The sequence below is a fragment of the Nomascus leucogenys genome, chromosome 14 (genome assembly GCF_006542625.1).
Source record: "Nomascus leucogenys isolate Asia chromosome 14, Asia_NLE_v1, whole genome shotgun sequence".
Taxonomy (NCBI): Eukaryota; Metazoa; Chordata; class Mammalia; order Primates; family Hylobatidae; genus Nomascus; species Nomascus leucogenys.
In genome coordinates this window covers 86962054-86981185 of record NC_044394.1, presented here as the reverse complement: position 1 = coordinate 86981185, position 19132 = coordinate 86962054, and the positions used below count along the sequence as shown (strand labels likewise).

The 19132-nt window shown below is 56.1% G+C and overlaps 1 protein-coding gene across 1 annotated transcript; it reads left to right on the top strand.

Moving 5' to 3' along the window:
- The first annotated feature begins 6015 nt into the window (after positions 1-6015).
- ENPP7 (ectonucleotide pyrophosphatase/phosphodiesterase 7) lies at positions 6016-17422 on the top strand. The gene is made up of 6 exons (XM_003278439.2): positions 6016-6489; positions 8549-8694; positions 10295-10921; positions 12421-12640; positions 13279-13425; positions 17005-17422. The coding sequence occupies exons 1-5, from the start codon at positions 6018-6020 to the stop codon at positions 13407-13409; spliced, it is 1596 nt and encodes a 531-aa protein (XP_003278487.2). The 5' UTR covers positions 6016-6017; the 3' UTR covers positions 13410-13425; positions 17005-17422.
- Positions 17423-19132: the final 1710 nt, after the last annotated feature.

The following is a 19132-nucleotide window of genomic DNA, read 5'->3' as shown; positions in this document are numbered from 1 at the left end:
AAGGCTCAGCATGAAGAGGACGGGGAAACTTCAGGTGACAAATATAAAGGACAAATGTTTATCAAAAAATATATATTCTAGGCCTGGAACAGTGGCTCACGCCTGGAATCCCAGCACTTTGGAAGACCGAGGAGGGTGGATCATCTGAGGTCAGGAGTTCGAGACCAGCCTGGCCAACATGGTGAAACCCTGTCTCTACTAAAAATACAAAAATTAGCCGGGCATGGCGGCACAAGCCTATAGTCCCAGCTACTTGGGAGGCTGAGGCAGGAGAATCGCTTGAACCCGGGAGGCGGAGGTTGCAGTGAACCAAGATCGCACCACTGCACTCCAGCCTGGGGCCTGGGCAACAAGAGGGAAACTCTGACTAAATATATGTATATATTCCAAAAGTATAAATTCAGAAGAATGTGCATTGTGGCCAGGGGAAATTTCAGGTGACAAATATAAAGGACAAATGTTTATCAAAAATATATATATTCCAAAAGTATAAATTCAAAAGAATTGTAGCCAGGCTCACAGCTGTATTCCCAGCACTTTGGGAAGCCAAGGTGGGAGGATCACTTGAGCCCAGGAGTTCAAGACCAGCCTGGACAATATAGAGAGACCCCGTCTCTGTTTTTTAATAAATAAATAAGAAAGAAAAAAAAATATGCATTGCAACATACATAAGGAACCAAATAAACCATAAGAGTTAACGCTGGGCTGCACACAGTGGCTCATGCTTGTAATCCCAGCACTTTGGGAGGCCGAGATGGGAGGATCACTTGAGCCCAGGAGTTCAAGACTGGCCTGGGCAACATAAGGAGACCCTGTCTCTACTAAAAATTTAAAAATTGGCTGGGCGCGGTGGCTCACACCTGTAATCCCAGCACTTTTCGAGGCCGAGGCAGGAGGATCACAAGGTCAGGAGATCGAGACCATCCTGGCTAACACGGTGAAACCCCATCTCTACTGAAAATAGAAAAAAAAAAATTAGCCTGGCGTGGTGGCGGGTGCCTGTAGTCCCAGCTACTCGGGAGGCTGAGGCAGGAGAATGGTGTGAACCTGGGAGGCAGAGCTTTCAGTGAGCCAAGATGGCACCACTGCACTCCAGCCTGGGCAACAGAGCAAGACTCCGTCTCAAAAAAAAAAAAAAAAGGAAAAAAAGAAATTAACCAGGTGTGGTGGTGTGCACCTGTAGTCCCAGCTATGCAGGAAGCTGAAATGGGAGAATCACTTCAGCCTGGGAGATAGAGGCTACAGCAAGCCGTGATCATGCCACTCCACTCCAGCCTCATCGACAGAGCGAGACCCTGTCTCACACACACACACACACAAAATTCAGTGCTGAAGAACCCACTTAATCAGTGGTCAAGGATAATAAAAGTCCTCACGTGGGGAGTTAGAGACAAGAAATCATGACATGGAAAATCTCCCAGTTTCTCTGGCTTGATACTTTAAGATATCTTTACACGCCTATGACACTATCGAAAAGGAATAAAAAGATAAAACCCAATAAAGGTAGCATGGGGTGGGGCAGAGGGGATATTCACATTAACTGGTGGCTGCTGGTGCTATCGACTGCTTCAACCTTTCCTATGTTAAAGAAAAAATATTTGGCCGGGAATCATGGCTCGCACCTGTAATCCCAACACTGTGGGAGGCTGAAGTGGGAGGATCGCTTGAGTCCAGGAGTTCAAGACCAGCCTGAGCAACATAGCAAGACCCCATCTCTATTAAAAATAATAATCATATGGCCGGGTGCGGTGGCTCATGCCTGTAATCCCAGCACTTTGGGAGGCCGAAGTGGGTGGATCATGAGGTCAGGAGTTCAAGACCAGCCTGGCCAAGATGGTGAAACCCTATCTCTACTAAAAACACAAAAGTTAGCCAGGCATGATGGCAGTGAGCTGAGATCATGCCACTGCACTCCAGCCTGGGCAAAAGAGTGAGACTCCGTCTCAAAAAATAATAATAATAATAATAATTTTTAAAATAAAGAAAAAAGTATTCATGACTCTTGTTAAAGACAAGTAGGAAGACCTTATTCCAGGGGGGCTACCACAATGGGGTTTAGCTGTAGGAGAGTGAAATTGGGCTCAGTCTCACTCTACCAAGGACGAGTAGGGTGTGCAGTCCAGGAGCAAGGGTGCCGGGTGGGTGGAACATGACTAAGAGGAGACATTGAGGAGAGGGGATGCTTGCTCGGCTAACTCAGCAGGAATCTTCCTGAAAGCAGGCCAGGGTAACAAGATATCGAGAGTGGAGGATGAGGAATTTGATCAAATATTGAGGGTGATCACACAGGATTTTCACTAAACTGACCCAGCAGGACTCTTGGTAAACCTGAACTAAACAAGCCAAGGGCAGAGCCCAAGGTCAGTGCCTTGAAGGCTTAGTGGAGTAGAGTCAGGTCGAGGAGAGGGTCTGTCACCTGACAGCCATCTGATCATAAGAACCAAGTAGCTTTTCCATCCTTTGCCCAATAACCTTTCTCTAAGCACTGTACCCCAAGGAAAGAAGGCAAAAGTTAAAAAACAAAGAAAGAAAAGGAAAAAGTCAGTGGTGTCAAGATACTCACAGCTGCACTATTTTTGTTTGTTTGTTTGTTTTGTTCTGTTTTTTGAGACAGAGTCTCGCTCTGTTGCCCAGGCTAGAATGCAGTAGTGTGATCTCGCCTCACTGCAATCTCCACCTCCCAGGTTCAAGCAATTCCCATGCCTCAGCCTCCCAAGTAGCTGGGATTACAGGTGCGCACCACCATGCCCGGCTAATTTTTGTATTTTTAGTAGAGATGGGTTTTTGCCAGGTTGGCCAGGCTGGACGGCACGATTGTTTAAATAAAATGTTGTCAATAGCCCCAAGGCCTGACAATAGAATCCCAAGTGAACAAAGGCTGGTAAATTGCTGCCTCTTGAAGCAGCTGAAGCTGAACGCTGGGGCTCGGAGCCAGAACGCTTGGGTTCCAGCTCAGCTCCTCCAGTCACCAAGTGACTTTAACCTCTCTCTGCCTCAGTTTCCAACCTGTAAACTGAGGATTGTACTAACTCCTACCTCAAGAACTACCTCCAAGCTTCAGTGAGATTGTGGCTATTGCCCAGTGCCCACGGACTGTGGGAAATGTCCTGTAGCCACGAGCTACAATCAACCACCGCACACCCTTTCCATCCAAGTGCTCTGTGAGATCGGGGAGAAAATGGAAACCTATGTAGGGTGACCCAAGGAGCTCCCCAGCAAAGCGGGATTGAGGTACAGAGCCAAACACCAGAGGAGGAGTTACCCAAGCATGGCTGGGATGTCCTGAGAGGAGCAGGAGCAGACCTTTCATGCCATCTCCAGACCAGGCCCAGGCAGGTAAGAGGGTGAACAGGACCAGGAATTCGCACAACCCCGGGGAACGACAGGAGAACCTGCAGAACTACGGACCCCAGACCTGCAAGCCACCAAGATCTGCGCTGGCCCCAAGCACACCCAAAATGCACCCCAGCCGGGGCCTGGCCAGGCCCCTGGACCACTGCCTCGGCTCCTCACTCAGGCCCTGCCTCCCTGGCGGCCCTCTGGAGCCCCACCCCACAGCCGGCTCCTGCTTAAATCTAGCAATGCCCCCTAGGCCTGGAATTCTATTATCAGCGTGAACTAGGTCCCGCTGAGAGTGACAGGAAACCCAAATAATGGAAATTGCAACGAGGCAGAGTGTGTTGAATTCTCCCCGGGAGGATGCAGCCTGGAGGTGAGCTACACAGGACGCTGGGGACCAGGCCCCTTCTGCGTACCCCGGTCATCCCCGGGGAGCCCCTCATCAGGCAGCTTAGGGCGGCTTGCCCTCCAGAGGCATTAGATGGAGGAAAAATCAAAAAACAAGAAAAGCAAAGCTAGCTTCTGGCAAGAGGCTGGGGCTGGTACGTGACATTCTCATTTTGCCCCATTGGCCAAAATGTGGTCACGTGGTCATGCCTTGCTGTAAGGAATGCTGGGAAATGTAGTCTTTCTTCTTAGCCGCCATCTTACCATGGAAGAGCGGGAGAACAGATATTAGGGGACAACTAACCAGCTTTGCCACAGCGGAAAATCCAGACTCCGCCATGGCCTACAGGCTCCTCCTGGTCGACCCCCTCGGGAGCCCGGGTGCATCCCTTCCTCCATGCCTGGTCCCTCTGCCTGAAGCCTTCTTGCCCTCTCTCCTGGCTGCATGCATCCTGTGGGCCTCCCCCAACGCTGGTGCCAGCAAAGCCTGATCTCCTCTCCCGAGGCCGCCTGCACTCCTGCTGTGCGTGCATCGCAACCTGTGTCCCTGACACACAGGGATCCTTACCCTCCCCAAGGTCTGTGCTCCCCAGGGAGGAGCCGCACCTCTGGGCTCCCTGAGCCCCAGCCCTGCAGAGCAGGCACCCCACGCGGTGGTTGCAGGCACCGGGCAGTCGCTCCATCCTGGTTTTCAGCCTTTGGTGCACAGAAGTGTGAAGAAGGGGTGGTCACCGGCATGGAGTCCTCCTTGAGAGTGTGTTCCAGTCAGCCAGGCAGCCGGGGATCCGTACCAGTGGTCCCTGCCCACCTGGGTTAGGAAAGGCTGGCTGGCCTGGGGAGGCTGTAGATGGTGTCTGCGGTGTCATCTGAGTGCCATGGCCATCGCTTCGAGATGGCATCTGCTTGCTGCAGCCAGGCAAGTCTTAAGGAAGGCCGGGGCCACTGTCAGCAGGTGTGTGGCTCCAGATTGAAATTGTGACAATACCGCCAGCCATGCCCTTCCGTCTTCCCACCAGCGCACCACCTCTCAGCAAAACCTCCAGGATCCACCTCAAACCCAGCCCCATCCCACAGCCACCACCCTGGTCTGGGCCACCAATAGCTCTCGCTCAGACACAGGCAATCACCTCTCCAGGGAGCACCCAGTGTCCATTCTGCCCTCGTTCTGGTCTGTCCTTCACCCACAAATGGAGAGTGGTTTTTAGCATTAGATCAGTTTATGTCACTCTCTTGCTTAAAACCCGCCCCTGGCTTCCACTGCCTGGCATGAGAATCACCGCCGCCTGCCCCACGGGACTGGCCCTGCTGCCCCTGCCACCTGCCCTATGCCCGCTCCCCTGGCTCATGGTCCCCCAGAGTCATTGACCTTCACCATCCTCTCAGCGAAACCCCACCAGCCACCACTGCGTGCCGCCCACCCACCCCGCCAGCCTCTCCATCACGTCTTCCTGCCTTCCCTTCTTTTGGGAAACTCTTTTTTTCTTGTTTGTTCATTTTATTTTCTGTGTCCCCAACTCGAATGGAGGCCACCAGGAACATTGTCTGTCTCATTCACTTCTGTGTCCCCAGAACCTAGAATCATGCCCGGCACACAGAACGTGCTTAATAAGTACTGAGACAGAGACATACAGAGAAGGAAAGAGGGAGAGAGACAGAGAAAGAGAGAGAAAATAAGAGAAGGGGAAGGAGAGATGGCAGAGAGGGAGGGAGAACCACACGCTGAATCCAGGGGTTCCTCTCCCACCCCTCATGTGCCCATGGTAACAAGGGAGTCCCCCTCTTCTGACCCCTTGTTGTCAAAAAGTCCATCAAGCAAGAAAGCCCGAGCCCCAGGCCCCCTCTGAAATTCCCAAGAAGGAAGCACCCCAAGAAGGAAGCACCCCAAGAAGGAAGGCACGCAGGATGCTGCTCTGGAGCCATCGGGTTCCCGGTCTGCTCACCACGCTCAGGGAGCCCCTTAACAGGACCAGGAGAAGAAGAAGCACCCAGTCTGGGGTTCCCCCCGGACAAGGCCATGCTGTGACCCAGGCTTGGTCCTGGCCCTGACCATGGGAAGCCCACCCCACAGGCCCTCGCCCAGGCAGGCCTGAGGCCCATGCACCGCTAAAGGCCTGGAGAGGGGGTCCCACCCCACCCTCACCTGGGTCCCCTGGGGTCAGGGTGAGCTGGGACAGAGGGACCACCGGTGGAATGGGCTCCTGCTGTGCTGTGAGCCCTGGGTCACTGTCCCCACTCTGGGGAGGGAGGGGAGCAGCCTGGAGCCCCGAGGGTGCGGCTGGCAATAAAGGCAGATGCTCAAGTTGATGCCACCCCACACACGTGAGGCTGGGACGAGGGGTGGCACTGACACGGCTGGGGAGCCCACTCCCGAGGTACGACCCGGGGATGTGCACAACCACATTCCAAAGACGCACGGGATGAGATCAGCCCGGGTGACCCTCGGACTTTGCCCTCCTCGGCAGGAGCCAGCCCCGTGGACCCTGTGTGCCTGTCCATCTGGAAGGCCCAGCATGAGAGGCCCGGCCGTCCTCCTCACTGTGGCTCTGGCCACGCTCCTGGCTCCCGGGGCCGGGGCACCGGTACAAAGTCAGGGCTCCCGGAACAAGCTGCTCCTGGTGTCCTTCGACGGCTTCCGCTGGAACTACGACCAGGACGTGGACACCCCCAACCTGGACGCCATGGCCCGAGACAGGGTGAAGGCACGCTACATGACCCCCGCCTTTGTCACCATGACCAGCCCCTGCCACTTCACCCTGGTCACCGGTGAGTACTGCCCCGGGATGGGGCCTGGGGGTGGGAGGGCCTGAGAAACCAGGTGGCACAGAGCCCTGTCGTGCAGGATAAAGGGGAGAGGTCCTTGCTCCATGCATAGGACACAGCCAAGGGGAACATTAGGAATCCTCACCGTTGGTAGCAACAGATCGGGGACAAAGAAAAATGACCAGGGAGGTCCTTAAACCCGTGGCCACAGCCAGGGCAGCAACCCCAGAAGGCTTCGGGAGGAGGGGAGTGTGGCGGGCTCCCAGCTGGCTCCTACGGCTCCCCTCCCCTGCCCGCCCCTCCAGCTGGCTGTGTCAGCCTCTCCCTCTCCCTTCCATCCTTTCCATCTCCCACCTAACACCTCCCTGACAGATCTGCCCAGGCTGTAGACAATACAGAGATAGGTTTTTAGAAAGCCAAATATGGGGCCAGGCGCAGTGGCCCACGCCTGTAATCCCAGCACTTTGGGAGGCCGAGGCGGGCAGATCACTGGAGGTCAGGAGTTCGAGACCAGCCTGGCCAACATGGCGAAACCCCGTCTCTACTAAAAATACAAACATTAGCCAGGCATGGTGGCGCATGCCTGTAATCCCAGCTACTTGGGAGGCTGAGACAGGAGAATTGCATGAACCCAGGAGGTGGAAGTTGCAGTGAGCTGAGATCGTGCCACTGCACTCCAGCCTGGGTGGCAAAGCAAGACTGCATATAAAATATATATATATAGGAGGCCGAGGCAGGAGGATTGCTGGAGTCCGGGAGGTAGAGGCTGCAGTGAGCTGCGATCACACTGCTGCAATCCAGCCTGGGTGACAGAGCAAGACCCTGTGTCAAAAAAATAAACAATAATAAAATAATAAAAAGTCAAGTACCACAAAAAAGGCATTAGAGAGTTGAAAAGCAACTGGCCCTCCCTAGGGGCTCGGCCACCTCCCAAACCTGGGTCATCCTCCAAAGACCCTGCGTGGGTGTCCCAGGGCCCCTGCAACAAAGAACTGCAGACTGTGGCTTAAACCCACAGAAGCGGATCCGCATGCTTCTGGAGGCCACAAGGCCAAAACCAGGGCATTGCAGGGCTGCACCCACCCGGAAGGCTCTAGCAGAGGCTCCCTCCTCACCTCTTCTGGCTCCTGGGGCCTCAGCAATCCTTGGCATTCCTGGGCTGGTGACAGCATCACTCCGACCTCTCCCCACGTCCCCCCAGGGCCTCTCCGCTGTGTGTGTCTGTATTCAAACTTTCCTCTTCTCACAAGGACACCAGTCGCTGAATTTAGGGTCCACACTTCTCTGGTATACATCCCCTTACCCTAGTTAATCACATCTGCAAAGACCCTATTTCTAAATAAGGCCACGTTCTAACGTTCCAAGTGAGCATGAATGTGGTGGGACACCATTCACCCCAACACAGGCAGCTCATCCCCACACCAGCCTTTCTGCCCCTTCTAACCGCAAATGGAGGTGTGCGGTTCTCCCATCCGCGCAGCGCCTCTTTCACTCTCTGTATCGCAGATGAGGACGGGAGGGACCTTCTCCACATCATCTCTCCTTTTGCACCTTTTGGACTTAGTACCATGTGCACGTGTTTCCTGTACGAAAAGAAATTCGAAAAATCTCCTGGAGCTCCCCGTGGTTCACTGAAATTCCTGCCTGGGATCTCGTCTGATGGCTGGGCCATCATTTATTTAATGAGTGCCTTCCTGATGGCCGTGGAGGTCACCCTCAATCTTTTGCTAAAGCAAACAAGGCTGCCACCAGGATCCTTGCACGTGCATACGTGCCTATGTGCCCGTCCAGCTGCGGGACAAACAGCTGGAAAGTGGAAGTGCAATTGCTAAAATAGGTCAAAGAACACGTGTCTATTTGTCTCGGACATAACGTTGAACCTTGGCTCCCACGGGGCAGTGCAGGAGGAAGTCTGCTCCCCCCAGCCCTGCCCCAGGCCCACTCCCCACCCAGCACACAGGGAAACCTGGGCTGTTTTGACTTTGCCTCTTCCAGCCCTGGGTCCGGCCTTCGCTGTGACCCGGGTCCATCCCGCCGCCCTCTGCACCTCTTCCTCCCTCAGGCAAATATATCGAGAACCACGGGGTCGTTCACAACATGTATTACAACACCACCAGCAAGGTGAAGCTGCCCTACCATGCCACGCTGGGCATACAGAGGTGGTGGGACAATGGCAGCGTGCCCATCTGGATCACGGCCCAGAGGCAGGTAATGTCACCCCCAGCCCATACTGACATTGCAGAGCACGGGGGCACCTAGGCCCAGGCGAGGCTTGGAACCATGTGAGATCAACGGCAGGTTCCTTCCCCACTCCAAGGTCTGGGGGCTCCTGGCCTACTCTGGCACAGAAGGGTGTGAAGTAGGGCCCCAAAAGGGGCAGGTGGTGGGTGCTGGCGAGGACTAACCAGTGAGCTACGTCCAGCTCGGCCCATGGACACAGCCCTGCCCGGTCCTCCCCGGGGGGCCTTGGGAGCAAGAGGAATTGCTCTGTCCCCCTAGTCGGAGGGAGAACTGCACCCTTGGGCCCTGCAGCATTGGGGGTGAGGGTTGGACAGGGAAGATCACTGTGACTCAACAAGAAAGCGTTTAACAATTACACAACTTTCTCCCTTTCCACATCCCTGTCAGAGCTGAACAGCTAAATTCTAAAGGGCCAAAGATAAAACGAGAGGTGGGTTACAGTATTGACCCAGGAACCCCGCCCCCAGTTTGCAATGCTCTGGGGGCTTCCTGGCCCAGAGGCGAGGCTTTCAGGAAACAAAGTCAGTGGAGGTTTCCAAGATGAGGCTGGAATAAATGTCAGAGCCCACGCCCACCCCAGAGCCAAGGTATCCACTCAAGCCAGGGTTCCCTCGCTCCAGAAGGATCCATAGACACACTCAGGGCTCCTTCCATGGGCTTGTGAGCAGGAAGCCAAGGTAGAGACCCTGGCATCTCAAGGCGCTTGATCCAATGAAAGAATATCCTGGGAGAGTGGACGGGCAGGTAGGGTGGACAGACGGCCGGGGGGGACACACAAATTCTAAATAAAGCAGCAGTCGAGTTAGGGGCAGATAGGCGGCCAGGCAGAAGGCTGGAGGGGCAGGTGGATGGGACACAGGTGGACAGACAGACAGACTCACGCCTGGACCAGAGCCCAGCAAGGCAGGCCAGACTGAGGTTCAGAAGGAGATGCTTTCTGGGCAGTGTGGCCTCGAAGCAGGCATCTCAGCCCAATGATGAGGCAGACACTGCCTATCTGGGAACTTTTTTTTCTTTTTTTGTGATGGAGTCTCGCTCTGTCACCCAGGCTGGAGCGCAGTGGCACGATCTCCGCTCACTGCACACTCCGCCTCCCGGGTTTACGCCATTCTCCTGCCTCAGCCTCCCAAGTAACTGGCACTACAGGCGCCTGCCACCAGGCTGGGCTAATTTTTTTGTATTTTCAGTAGAGACGGGGTTTCACCGTGTTAGCCAGGATGGTCTCAATCTCCTGACCTCGTGATCCACTCGCCTCGGCCTACCAAAGTGCTGGGATTACAGGCGTGAGCCACCACACCCGGCCTCTGGGAACATCTTTATACTGATGTCTCGTTTAGTGCTCAAGTCCAGTGGGCACCTGTCGTTTCCTCTATAAAATCAGGTTTTACCCCCATAGAACATGAGATCAGGGATGTTTTAGAAATTAAACGCCCCGAAGCTGCAGCTAGGAGCAGGGATGGGTGGGTGGAACAGAAAGTAGGTAGGTGGGGGACAAATGTGTTCACAGGCATGGGACAAGGGGCGACCCACTGAAGAGTCCTGTCTTTCACACTGCCTTGTCTGGCAGGGCCTGAGGGCTGGCTCCTTCTTCTACCCAGGCGGGAACGTCACCTACCAAGGGGTGGCCGTGACACGGAGCCGGAAAGAAGGCATCGCACACAACTACAAAAATGAGACAGAGTGGAGAGCGAACATCGACACGGTGATGGCGTGGTTCACGGAGGAGGACCTGGATCTGGTCACACTCTACTTCGGGGAGCCAGACTCCACGGGCCACAAGTACGGCCCTGAGTCCCCGGAGAGGAGGGAGATGGTGCGGCAGGTGGATCGGACCGTGGGCTACCTCCGGGAGAGCATCGCGCGCAACCACCTCACAGACCGCCTCAACCTGATCATCACATCTGACCATGGCATGACGACCGTGGACAAGCAGGCTGGTGACCTGGTCGAATTCCACAAGTTCCCCAACTTCACCTTCCAGGACATCGAGTTTGAGCTCCTGGACTACGGACCAAACGGGATGCTGCTCCCTAAAGAAGGGAGGCTGGAGAAGGTGTACGATGCGCTCAAGGACGCCCACCCCAAGCTCCACGTCTACAAGAAGAAGACGTTCCCCGAGGCCTTCCACTACGCCAGCAACCCCAGGGTCACACCCCTGCTGATGTACAGCGACCTTGGCTACGTCATCCACGGGGTGAGTCACCTGCTGGAGGCACCACCTCCAGAGGCTCCCTCCCCAGGCTCTAGGTCTCCTTTTTTCTCTTTTTTTTCTTTTTTTCTTTTTTCTTTTGAGACCAGGGTCTTGCTCTGTTGCCCAGGCTGGAGTGCAATAGCAGGATCTCAGCTCACTGCAGCCTTCAACTCCCAGGCTCAAGCATTCCTTCCACCTCAGCCTCCTGAGTAGCTGAGACCACAGGTGCACGCCACCATGCCTGGCTAATTTTTGTGTGTGTTTTGTTTTGTTTCGTTTGAGACAGAGTTTCACTCTTGTCATCCAGGCTGGAGGGCAATGGTGCAATCTTGGCTCACTGCATCCTCCACCTCCCGGGTTCAAGCGATTCTCCTGCCTCAGCCCCCTGAGTAGCTGGGATTACAGGCGCCTGCCACCATGCCTGACTAATTTTTTGTATTTTTACTGGAGACAGGGTTTCACCATGTTGGCCAGGCTGGTCTCGAACTTCTGGCCTCAGGTGATCCACCCACCTCAGCCTCCCAAAGTTATGGGATTCAGGTGTGAGCCACCACACCCAGCTGACTTTTGTATTTTTTTGTAGAGACAGTGTTTTGCATGTTGCCCAGGCTGGTCTCAAACTCCTGGGCTGAAGCAATCCTCCTGCCTGGGCCTCCCAAAGTGCTGGAATTACAGGGGTAAGCCACTGCATGTGGCCTCTCCTTCCGTCTCTATAGAGGCACTCCCTATTTCTAGCTGGTCCCCAGTTTGAGGAGTGTGAGCACCGAAGGGACACATCCTTCACTATGCAGTAGTGTGTGTGTGCACATCTGTGTGTGCCCTCCACATTCAGGCACCAGGCAGTGGGAGTGTGTGTGCACATCTGTACCCATCATGTCCAGGCACTGTGTGATAGGCATGTGTGTGTGTGCGCACATCCGTGTGTGTGTGTGGTGTGTGTGTGTGTGGTGTGTGGTGTGTGTGTTGGTGTGTGTGTGGTGTGTGTGGTGTTGTTGTGTTGTGTGTTGTGTGTGTGTGTGTGGTGTGTGTGTGTGTGTGGTCCTACGTGTCCAGGGTAAAGTGTAGAAGTCCAGCCCCAAGGGTGACATGGAAGAGGCAGGAAAGAGTCAGGAGCCCAACCTCCCCTCAGCAGAGAGCACAGGGATGCTGAGCCGGAAGCGAAGCACAGATTAGGGAGCAGACATCCCCGGAAAGGAAGTGACCGATGGGAACCAGCGTTCAACACCGCACAGGAGGCAGGGCCCAGAGCCTGGAGCTGCCCACTCCACTCCCATTTACTCAGGGTCTGGTCTCCGTTCATTTCACTGGACCTTCCCTGAACTTCACTCTTTAGGGTGACTGATCTTTGGAGGCTCAGAATTCAGGGAAACTGAGTCTTGGAACCCCTCCAGCCCCCACGTTGGTACTCCTTCCTAAGGGGGTGTTCATAGGGTGCATAGGGTAGACGGAGAGGGTCTGTTGCTCCCAGCAAGGACCCAGGACCCTTGCCCGCTCCCCGGCAGAGAATTAACGTCCAGTTCAACAATGGGGAGCACGGCTTTGACAACAAGGACATGGACATGAAGACCATCTTCCGCGCTGTGGGCCCCAGCTTCAGGGCGGGCCTGGAGGTGGAGCCCTTTGAGAGCGTCCACGTGTACGAGCTCATGTGCCGGCTGCTGGGCATCATACCCGAGGCCAACGATGGGCACCCGGCTGTCCTGCTGCCCATGCTGCACACAGGTAAGGGCAGGGTGCCCCAAATCCCCGCCTGCTCTGGTGTGTACATGTGTGCACACGTGGGTGCCTGCATGCCTGTGGCCAGGACACCCCCGAGCCCCGAGTGGGGCCGCCTCCCCTGGCTTTGGGAACACCGGAATCCCTCACATTCCCACAACACGTGACCTCTCACGAGCACCTCATGCATCTCGGGTGGCACGAGAGGGCGAGGGGGAGGAGTGGGCAGCCTCGCTCAAGAAGGGGACGGAGGGAGTGAGGGTGGCCCAGGCGAGCCTGCTATGCAGAGCCCACCTCCTGGCTGCTGGATCCCCACTCCTCACTCCCCACCACAGCAACCTGAGGGCCTCTTTTCTGGAATCTTCCTGTATCAGCCTCCCACACACACACCTCCCCACCCGAACCTGCCCCATCTTGGGGACAAAGGTCACCTGGAAACTGACAAGGTGGGGACCCTGGTGGGGACCTAGCTGGAGAGGGGTGGGCCCCACTGAGCAGGGCTGTGAAAGGCCGTGGGACCAAGGGGGCGGTGAAAGGGGAAGTAGGGGCTCGTGGGGACCACCAGAGGACCCCGAGTTTACTGTGGAGGAGCTGGGGTGAGGAGCCATCCCTCTCTCCCTCACGGGTCCTCTGGCTTTCCTTAGAGTCTGCTCTTCTGCCTGATGGAAGGCCTACTCTCCTGTCCGAGGGGAGATCTGCTCTCCTGCCCAGCAGCAGGCCCCTCCTCGTGATGGGTCTGCTGGGGACCACGATTCTTCTGTCTGAGGTCGCATAACACCCCATGGCTCAAGGTCAGAGACCCAGAAGGCAGAGGTGGGAGGGTGGCCCCACGCTCCCTGACCCTCCACTCTGATGTCCTGGCTACAGTCCTAAGGCAGCCAGAACACAGCTGCCAGGCCCCGCCAAGCAGGTGACTCCCACTGACCTGGCTGCCACAGAGAGGCGATCACCCCTGAGATCCCGAGGCTGACCCTTCCAGCCTCTCTGCTCTGGGCTTGGAGGAGGCCTTTCCAGAGCAGACCACCCGGACCAGAGGCCAGAATTCCCACCCTCCCCCAAAAGCCAGAACTCCCTCAGCCTCTGGCCAGAGCTGCTGCCTCCCCTCCTTCCTGCCATCTCTGTGCTCCACTGGGATAGCTCAGAAACTGTCGCATGGGGTGCATTTGGGAGGAGAGCTCTAGGGCTGTGTTCCTGGAACTCTCCAAGAGCCTCCTAGGACACGCATGAAGTGTGTTTGGTAGGAGAGTGCCAGGGCTATATTCCTGGAACTCACTGGGAGCCGGCCTCCAAGGACATGTGTGGGGTGCGTTTGGGAGGAGAGCTCCGGGGCTATGTTCCTGGAACTCCCCAGGAGCCTCCAAGGACAGTGCTCCCTTGTCTGTCTGTGCAGCCACGGCCTCCTAGGCCAAGCAGAAGAAAGTCATTCATTCATCCCGAAAATATGTAATGGGAGCCAGCTCCATGCCAGGCTCTGGTCTGGGCTCAGGATATGCAGCGAACAAGACAGTCCAGGCCCTGGAGTCTGGGACCTGTCATTTAAAGGTACAAGAAAGCAGAGAATGCAAAAGCAAATGAATCCACACACAGAGTGCTCAGATGCTTGTGATGGCAGATAAGAGACGGCCACAGGCAGGGACGAGGCACGCGTTGAACTTTTCATTTGCCTGGCCTGGAATGGCCTCTCTGAGAAAGTGGATTTAGGGAGAGACCAGCATGACGAGAAGAAGCCAGACACGCCAGGCAGGGGAAAGAGCCAGGGACAGGCCCGCGGTGGGACAGGTTCGGCGTGTTTGGGATGAGACAGAAGGCCAGTGTGCCTGCAGGTTGGCACAGAGCGAAGCTCTAACAGGAGCTGACCACAGCCCCAAGGCAGGAGGTTGTCGGATGCACAGCGGGGAGCCCCAAGCTGAGGTTACACAGGGTCTGAGGTCGATGATTAAACGAGTGGCTCCCACTGCTGGGCCGGGGACAGAAACGGGAGCAGGAAGTGGCCAGTTTGGAGGTCGCTGCAGTGCCCAGCAGGACATTCCAGTGGCAGGGGTGGAGAAGCTGCAATGTGCGCAGATTCCAAATACCTTTAAGAGGCACGACATTCGAGGTTTGTGGACAGATTATGTGGGAGGGTGAAGAAAACAGAAAAATGAAAGATGGGTCCGATGCTTGGGTCCTGAGCCACTTGCTGACATGCTAAACAGTTGGGGACAGGAGTCGGGGGGCCGAGACTTGTTTCGGCCGTGATCAGCCTCAATGCCGGTGACGCGGCCACGTGCAGCTCTTCCTGGGCACAGGTTGTGCAGATGAGTCCACAGCCAGGGATGCAGTTTAGTCTGGCAATTTAAATTTGAGACTTGTCAACACAAGCTATGGGACTCAATGAAAGCCCCCAGCCAGAAGGAGTGGACTGAGAAGAGATGTTGACCACACCACTCACTGAGAAGGCGGGGCTGGTGAGACAGGAAAAGCCAAGAGCTTGTCATGGGTCAAGAGGGGAATGAGGCCAGGTGCGGTGGCTTCCGCCTGGAATACCAGTGCTTCCAGAGGCCGACGCAGGAGGATCGCTTGAGCCCAGGAGTTCAAGACCAGCCTTGGCAATATAGTTAGACCCCATCTCTGTAGGAAATTTTTTTTTTAATTAGCTGGGCATGGTGGTGCGTGCCTGTAATCCCAGCTACTGGTGGGGAGACAGAGGTGGGAGGATCGCTGGAGCCCGGGAGGTGGAGGTTGCAGTGAGCCTTATTCTCACCACTGCACTCCAGCATGGGCAAGAGTGAGACCCTGTCTCTACAAAATAAATCAATGAAAGAGAAAGAAGCAGGTTTAGGGTTTAAAGAAGTAGGAATGTGGAGATGTGTGCGGTGGGGAGGACCATTCATGCCACATGTCACATCCGGAAGGGGACCAGAGGACCCTTCAGCCTGAACCCCTCATGCCGATGAGGATGTTGGAACCCAGAGGCATTAACTGACTTGTCCAAGGGGACCAAAGAGTGTCTGGTGGTGTGTAAATGCCAGTTTTAAGGTCCTGGTCCCGAGTACTTTCAGCCACAACGCCTGCCTCTCTGTGCTCAGGAGCTTGGGTCCTTGAAGCGAGTCTCCCAGCACTAAGCAGGGACATGATAAGGTTTCCATGGCGCTAGAGTCCACAACCATTTGTTCTCCACATTAACCAGGAGAGGGACTCAGAAAAAGTCATTATTCAGACTCACACACAAGGAAATTGAAGCACGGAAAATCGAAGATCACGTGACTCTGCATAGTTTCACACAGCTTTTCCCCAGAGGGGTAGCCACAGTGGCGTCCCAGCAAACCAGCTCCCCAGATCCCCCTCAAAAAGCCCTGGTGTTGGCCCTTACCCATTTCTGCGGCGTCATTACTCCCACCGTGGCCCATTTCAAGCTACCAACGTGAGGTCACCGAACACAGAGTAGGGAAGAAGCTCGCAGAATCATCGTCTGCTTGTGCAGCATCTGCTGGGCTGAGCAGGTTGCTAAGAGCTGGGGGGTCCAAAGTTTTCATCACAGCCTGGTAAAGTCCATTTGGAACTAGGCTGTTTTCTGTGGCTAGCTTCTTTTCTTTTTTTTTTTTTTACACAGATTCTCACTGTGTTGCCCAGGCTGGGTGCAGTGGTGCAATCACAGCTCACTGCAGCCTCCGCCTCCTGGGCTCAAGCAATCCTCCCATCTCAGCCTCCTGAGCAGCTGAGACTACAGGTGTGCACCACCATGCCCAACTAATTTTTTAATTTTTAATTTAAAAAAAGAAAAGCAAGCTATGTTGCCCAGGCTGGTCTCAAACTCCTGGCCTCAAGCGATCCTCCAGCCTTGGCCTCCCAAAAAGCTGGGATTACAGGCATGAGCCACTGGGGCCAGTCCCTGGGCCCGTTTCTTTCCTCTAAAGGTAGTGTTGAAAGTACATGTGGCCAGTTAAAGGCACATTGTGGAATGGACGCAGTCCTTGCCCTGACTTTACAGAGTCCTCCTTCCCCAGCCAGAAAAGCAGGCAGAAGACTAGGGAAAGCTCTTCTGCCTCCTGGGATCCGCACACTGCCAGCCAGGTCTGGGACAGTGCCCACCCCTCCCCTTCCAGCCCTGGGAGAAGGGTCTGAAGCCTCACATCATCATGCCACCCCCATGTCCACACCTGTCCCGCACCTGTGCCCTCCCAGGAATCCCTACACAGGCCCTTCTCAGCGCAGCCTGGTAGGGCTGCCCCCTTCCACTGCCTGCCGCCCCCCTCCCCCAGCCCACCAGCCTGTTTCCCACGACCCCTCCCTCCCAGTCCAGCTGCAACGCTGCTTCACCTGTCCCACCAGACCCGCCCTCAGCCTGCCCCATCCTCTCCCAGACCAACGCGTGCTGCTTGCTCTTCCAGGAAGCCTCCGGGAGCTGCCCGCAGGCCCTGGGCCGGCTGTCTCTCTGTGATGCTCTGCCGGTCGCGGACGGACCCTGCCTCCCCAGCTTATCCCAGGCCAGAGGCTGCATGCCACTGTCCCCGGCAGCGCCAGCCCCTGCTTGGCTGTTATGGTGCTGGTAATAAGCCTCGCAGCCCAGGTCCAGGGCCCCCGGCGAGCCGGTCCCATAACCGGCCCCCTGCCCCTGCGGCTCCCCCTCGGGCCCCCTCCTCCTGCAAAACCCGCTCCCGAAGCGGCGCTGCCGTCTGCAGCCACGCGGGGGCGCGCGGGAGCTCTGCGGGCGCGGGAACCTGCAGACCCGGCCTCGGTCAGCTGGGAGGGGCCCGCCCCGGGCACAAAGCACCCATGGGAATAAACGCCAAGCCGCGACAATCAGCACAGGGGAGCCTTTTCCTAAAGCCTGCCGGTTTCCCGACGGTCCCCCCATTGACACCAGCGCGGGATAAATTTCTAACTCCTTGCCAGGCTTCACAAGCCCCAGGGACCCCTCCATTCTCGTTAGGGGTGGGCCCTGGTTGGACGGCTGGCCAGTCCTGGAAAAGGGGTGAGTTTCCTAAAAGGAACGGGGGAAGGCATGAGGAGGCTTTTTGTGAACGATGGGGAAGCAGCATCTGTAAGCCACAGTGCTCAGCAAGAAATCACGTTAAACAAGGCGGCAACACCGCAAAGAAAGTCGCGTGGATTGGCACTGACACAGGACCGGGGTGGCCGTGGCCAGGAGCCGAGGGACCCTTCCACACCTATTCCCCTGTGCATTAAGAGCATAGGCTTTGGAGTCAGATAAATTCATGTTCCAGCCCTGGCCCCCCACCCAGATGCTGTGGCGTTGGCAAAGCAGTTGACCCTCCCCAGCCTCAGTTTCCTCATCTGAAAAAGTGGGATAATGAGGACTGTGCCCACCTCCCTGGGGTACCTGAGAGTAAGGTGGACACATTGCGGGGAGGCTGGCACAGAGGCTGGCCCCAAGCAGGTGCTCAAGGATGGCAGCCCCTGGGAGGATTAAAATCCTGCCCTGGGAGGTGCTGGGTTTCTCAGTGCCACCCTGCAGAGTAAACCAGCTGTCTTTGAAGTCTGAGTTTGTCAGATCTGCCTATTTCCCTGCCTCCGAAGCCCGCAGCCCCCAACCCCCACCCCGGGTCTCCTGCCTCAGCTCCGTGGAGTCTCCAGGGCCCATCCCAGCCTGCTCTCCGCAGCAGCCTGATCGGCTGCCTGGGGCTGAAGTCCTGCCTCAGCCTGAAGAGCCTGGACTTTGGCCTGGCCTGTGGGCCCCCTGCCCCACAATCCAACTGCTCTTCCTGGAAGGACTGCCCCGGTCCCCATGCCAGTGCCTGCGTCCACACCCCATGACACCCAGGCCAGCCACCCACCTGCACAAGCTCTGGCTCTGTGGCTGGGCCGGGGGGCGGCGGGGGGGACCCTCCCTGGACAGGCCCAATTCCAGTCTCAGCCCGCCTGAGCCTGCCCCACCTGGCCAGAGGAGACCAGGTAGAGTCCACATCCACGTCCTCGGAGTGGTGAGCGCTCACAGTGCCGGCATTGCCACTGCCCAGTCTCCAAGAGAAGCCCTGCCTTCCTCTGAGCCCCCCACCACCACCACTACATTTGCCCAGCCCTGTTCATCGGCAACTCTGGGCCAACAAGAGCTGTGAGAATTGCCTCATCCACAGAAGAAAAGACACAGAGAGGAGAAAGAAAGAGGAGAGACAGGAAAATAACCAAGTCTGTCTCACATTCAGTATTCCATTACTCCAGATGTCTGGTGTCACAAAGGCACCACCGAGAGAGTCCTGGTGGCTGGCCGAGCACTCGCTGATGGAGCTTCCGGTGTCAGGAGCGTGGGGGCTGAGGCCTGGCTGCATGCATGGGCGGCTGATTTTTCTATCCGTGCAGCCCTAGGTGTCAAATGTGAGGGGTGCCACCCTGAGCAGCACAGTCCCAGTTCAAATCCAGCTCCCCCTCTCCAACACCTGCTCTGTGGCCCTGGGCAAGTTGCTAACCTCTTTGGGCCTCTCCTCCTCTGTAAATCCAGGACCAGTGGCAGGATCTGTCTCATAGAGTGGTCTCAGTGATAACATGAGTTAATATTCA

What these genes read in the sequence shown, in the direction of transcription:
- ENPP7 (XM_003278439.2), top strand. Translation starts at nt 6,018, where the DNA reads ATGCTCAAGTTGATGCCACCCCACACACGTGAGGCTGGGACGAGGGGT. An exon ending in CCACTTCACCCTGGTCACCG is followed by an intron (nt 6,490 to 8,548) that starts GTGAGTACTGCC and finishes TTCCTCCCTCAG; the next exon opens with GCAAATATATCGAGAACCAC. An exon ending in TTGGCTACGTCATCCACGGG is followed by an intron (nt 10,922 to 12,420) that starts GTGAGTCACCTG and finishes GCTCCCCGGCAG; the next exon opens with AGAATTAACGTCCAGTTCAA.